This window comes from Phalacrocorax carbo, chromosome 5 (genome assembly GCF_963921805.1).
Source record: "Phalacrocorax carbo chromosome 5, bPhaCar2.1, whole genome shotgun sequence".
In the NCBI taxonomy this organism is placed as follows: Eukaryota; Metazoa; Chordata; class Aves; order Suliformes; family Phalacrocoracidae; genus Phalacrocorax; species Phalacrocorax carbo.
In genome coordinates, this window is record NC_087517.1 from 44,658,638 (window position 1) to 44,662,710 (window position 4,073).

At 52.6% G+C, this 4,073-nt stretch overlaps 1 protein-coding gene across 1 annotated transcript; it reads right to left on the reverse strand.

Annotated features, from left to right (window-relative positions):
* S100B (S100 calcium binding protein B) lies at window positions 1-2,998 on the reverse strand. Its single transcript, XM_009507073.2, has 3 exons — window positions 2,872-2,998; window positions 1,462-1,614; window positions 1-944 (listed from the first exon to the last, which is right to left on the reverse strand). The coding sequence occupies exons 2-3, from the start codon at window positions 1,597-1,599 to the stop codon at window positions 804-806; spliced, it is 279 nt and encodes a 92-aa protein (XP_009505368.1). The 5' UTR covers window positions 1,600-1,614; window positions 2,872-2,998; the 3' UTR covers window positions 1-803.
* Between the last annotated feature and the right edge of the window lie 1,075 nt (window positions 2,999-4,073).

Here is a 4,073-nt window from a genome sequence, read left to right on the forward strand (position 1 = left end):
TGAATTGCAGCCCAGAGACCAAAACAACATTTTATTCTTACCATTTCCACACATTCCAGAGACTGTGCCTAATCTATGTTCGAGTACTGTGGTCACACTGGGCATATGCCCCCTTCCCTTGTGTCTGAGCCTGGAGACCTTGCCAAGGCACATCCCAGGCCCAGAAGCTGTCCCCAGCCCAGGAGCATCATACGCTTTCACTTTCAGTTCTGCAGGCTACTAAAAGCAAGAGGATTCATCAACAAGAAAAAAGCCTGGGCTGTTAGATGGTTATGCTTAGCCTTTCAAGCCAAGGGTGTCTCAATTTGCCAGGAAATGCACGGGCTCTGCTGAGGCCCTGTGACGGGACAGGGGCTGTGCTGCCTGAGTTAGTACTGTGCACAGGGCAGTCAGAGCCCACAGGAATCAACGGGATCCTTTCCGTTCAGGCCAGTGGGCTCGGAACCAACTTCTGTAACCAGCCCCTCTGTATCACCTCCTACTTCAGCCCTTGAATTTCCCTTTTCCTTTGCAAGCAAGCTTGGATCACAGCATCTGCCTGCCTTCAGCCCCGTGCACATCCCTTGCATACAGCAGCAGGGAAGGAGCTTGAGACAAGGCATTTGCACACCACTGATGGGCTTTCCTGAGCCATGCAGGTGTTTCTTGTTCACAAAGCCGCAGAACTTAATAAGCTGCTTAAGTCTTGCACAAGCTTTACTCCAAGGAGCCCCTAATTGTGCCCAGCTATTTTCCCTGGAGGAGCAATGCTGCTCTGCATCTCTCCAGCATGAGTAGGAGGTGTTCACCTGCTTCCCACCAGCTCACTCATGCTCAAAGAACTCATGGCAAGCAGCAGTGACCATTGCAATGAAGGCTACAAACTCCTGGAAGTCGCACTCTGCATCCCCATCGCTGTCCAGCACCTCCATCGCTTTGTCCACAGTCTCCTGGTCTTTGATCTCCTGAAGGGACAGAAACAGGCAGGCAAAGCTGGGGAGGATCAGAGCCAGGCCCAGACAGTAACATGTCCCCACTTCTTGGGTACTCTCATGTCTGAATCTCTGTTCAGACATATCCCAAATAGCTTGTTGCTGTTTCTCATCTGTGTTGGGGCACCACCCTGTGCCTGCAGCAGCATCTGCACAACAGCGGCCCTCCTGAAGCTGGAATCACAGCCACAGCTGTGCTACTGGGAAGGGACATCTTGAGCCCCTTGGGGCAAGGCTGTCACCCCTTCCTAGGGAAGGAAATTTCCTTATTATCCAACCTGAACCCCAGTCCCCAGAGCAGGCTCTTGCCCTTGTCCAGCCACCTGGTACTCCCTCAGAGCTGGAGCAAAGTGTTTAATGCACTGCTATATGAATAAACCCCTTCCCCTGCGCTTGGTTCCCATGGGAGACAGAGTTAGCAGAGCCCAGCAGCTGTTCGACACAGCTCCCTGAGCCCAACCAGGTGTGCTGCACGGAGGGCAATACTTACACCAAGGAAATGGGTCAACTCGTTATTGATGAGCTCCTTGAGTTCCGATTTCTTCAGCTTGTGCTTGTCTCCCTCCTTCCCTGAGTACTGGTGGAAGGCATCAATGATGGTGATCATGGCCTTCTCCAGCTTGGACATGGTCACAGTGTGGCCCTGAGGTCATAGGAGTGATGGGCGCATTAGCCTGGGCAAGATCTAGCGATGCCTTTTGCTTTGCAAGTGCAGCCGCCCCAGGACTCCGCCCACATGTCACCAACACTGGACCCTGCACTCAAAACATGCCGAAAAGCACCGCTAGCAGCTCTCGCTTCAGGGAGGAAGATCCCAAGAGACCTTGGCTGTGCCTCCAGGAGGTCTCCACAAGAGGAGAGCCACCACAACAGGAGTGCCCAGTGTAGGACTGGTACACACCAGGAGCTAACACATCCACTGGGACTGGTGTGAGTTTGGCACCTTGGGTACCTGTGTGGACAGACCATAGGAGAGAAAACGAGGAGAGGCTGCAAAACCCTGGCAGGTGCCCCTGCATTTGCTACATGTGCCAACCTGGCTAGCAGGCAGCATGTTGTCACTTCACCTCTTTGGCTCCCGCTGCTTAACCCATTGCTTTGTTCTCCTTGCTTGGGAGAGGGGCAGGCAGGGGTTTCATTTCTGCACATAGAGCTTCAGAAAGGTTTTGCTGTCCCCTCTGTCACAGGTGCTATCGCCTCTGCCTTTCTTGCATGCAGGCCTGTCTCCAGCTGAGCAGTCAGGGGAGCCCAGGCAGGAGCCAGTTTTGTTGAGTGCCAGTGGGACAAAATAAGCACGTTTACTGTAACCTCCCTCCTCCCACTCTTGATCTGGACACCCTCTCAGGAATGTTAGTAACTGGGATTGCAGCATTTCCTACCAATTTCACAGACAAACCAAAGAGACTCTGAAAAGGGAGAGATGCAAAATCACCTTCCCAAAGCTGTTGAATGCACTGATGCTGGGGAAAAAAAACCCAGCCTTATTGTCTGGCACTTAGTTAATTCATACCCCATGGATAAATGTCTCCTGCCCTGCGGCCTAGCTCTTGTATCACCACCACGAGAGCCAGTGCTGAAGGAACTAAATTTCATCCCACGGCCTGACTCTCAAGCTGCCTTCCCCCGTGCAGCGGTTGGTGTCCAAACTGCAAGACTGTTTCCAGTCAGGTAGGAAATATTCCTAAAGCGCTTCATTCATGCATCCTAATAGCCCTTTGCATGCTCATGCCCTGCCTGCACCAGGCTGAGCTAGCTGCTAGCAGCACTGCATAGTTCCTATCCGCAAGGCTGAGGAGCATTTCATCTCCCCACTGGCCTACCTGTGCCACCCCTCCCACGGCAGCAGCCTGCTTGCTCCAGCTGCCAAGCACCTGCTCCAGCATCCCCCAGCCCCTCTTACCTTCCTGCCAGCGGCGGGGCTGCAGCACACCAATGTAATGTGGTTGGGCGGCCTGGGGACTCGCTGGCTTCTTATGTCTGGGGGCGGAGAGCCCCAGGCGCTGCTGCAGCACCCGCGGTGCCAATGGCATCTGGAGGCGGAGACGTCGCTGGGCCTGCACTCCGCAGCAATGCACACAGGGATGCATTGATTTGCTGCCAGCCCACAAAAAAACAAAATGAAACAAAACTGGGCAGTCAGCAGGAGAGCTGTCCTGGCAGCATTGCTTGTGCTGCTGCTCTCGTCCACAGTAAAGGCAATGAATTTTGACCCACAGCTGGACAGGCGCCATCAGAGCTGGGCTGGGGCCCCAATACCTGCCCCAAGGCACCCCAGAGCTGGAGCCGGGTGTGTGGGAACAATGGAGCACCACCATCCCTGTGGGCCCTGTCCCAGGGCTGCAGCACCATCTGGGCAGAGATTTTTCTTTGCGTGTGACAGGAACGTCCATCACGGCAGCTTTTGCCTGTGGCCTCTTGTCCCTTCGCTGTGCACCTCTGAGATGGATCTGGCTGCATATTCTCTGCCACCCCATCAGCCTGGGGGGCAATGGGATCCTTTGCGGGGACAGTAGTGTTTCTAGCATGGAGATAGTTTGTCATCAATCTTGCAATATTTGATTTTTTTCCCAAGGATATTTGCATTCATTTAAAAGCTGGCTATAAATGGGCTCTCTGTCAGCAGGAAAGAAACAGTGTTTTTCTCCATGGATAGCAATTTGATCTGAGACATCTTAGCTCAGTCATTAGCCTAGAAATGCATCAAATCACACCATTTCTAGTCAGAGACAAGGTCCTAGCTTGGCCTTGTTAAACCATTTTCTAATGTCATTCTTGAAAGCAACTTTTTCTTAAAATGGAACAGAAAAATTAGTATTTGGCAGAACAAAACCTGAACAGTCTTGAAAGTCTCTTTCCTGCTTATCCTTACTGTCCTTTTCACCCCCAAACCATTCTGACTTCAGTATTCTACAGGGAATGATCTGGAATGATCTGCTGTGCTGGCTGATAGGGTGAGAAGGAGCAGCAGGATCAGGTGTGAACACCAGAAAACTTGGCTCTTTCCTGCCTCTGCTAATGAGCAGCTCCAGACAGCTTCCCTGATCCTTGCCCAGGCTCATATCCTAGCAAACACTGCTCTCCTGGCCTGGGTCATCCCTGACC

What these genes read in the sequence shown, in the direction of transcription:
- S100B (XM_009507073.2), bottom strand. Translation starts at nt 1,599, where the DNA reads ATGTCCAAGCTGGAGAAGGCCATGATCACCATCATTGATGCCTTCCAC. An exon ending in AGTTGACCCATTTCCTTGGT is followed by an intron (nt 945 to 1,461) that starts GTAAGTATTGCC and finishes CTGTCCCTTCAG; the next exon opens with GAGATCAAAGACCAGGAGAC.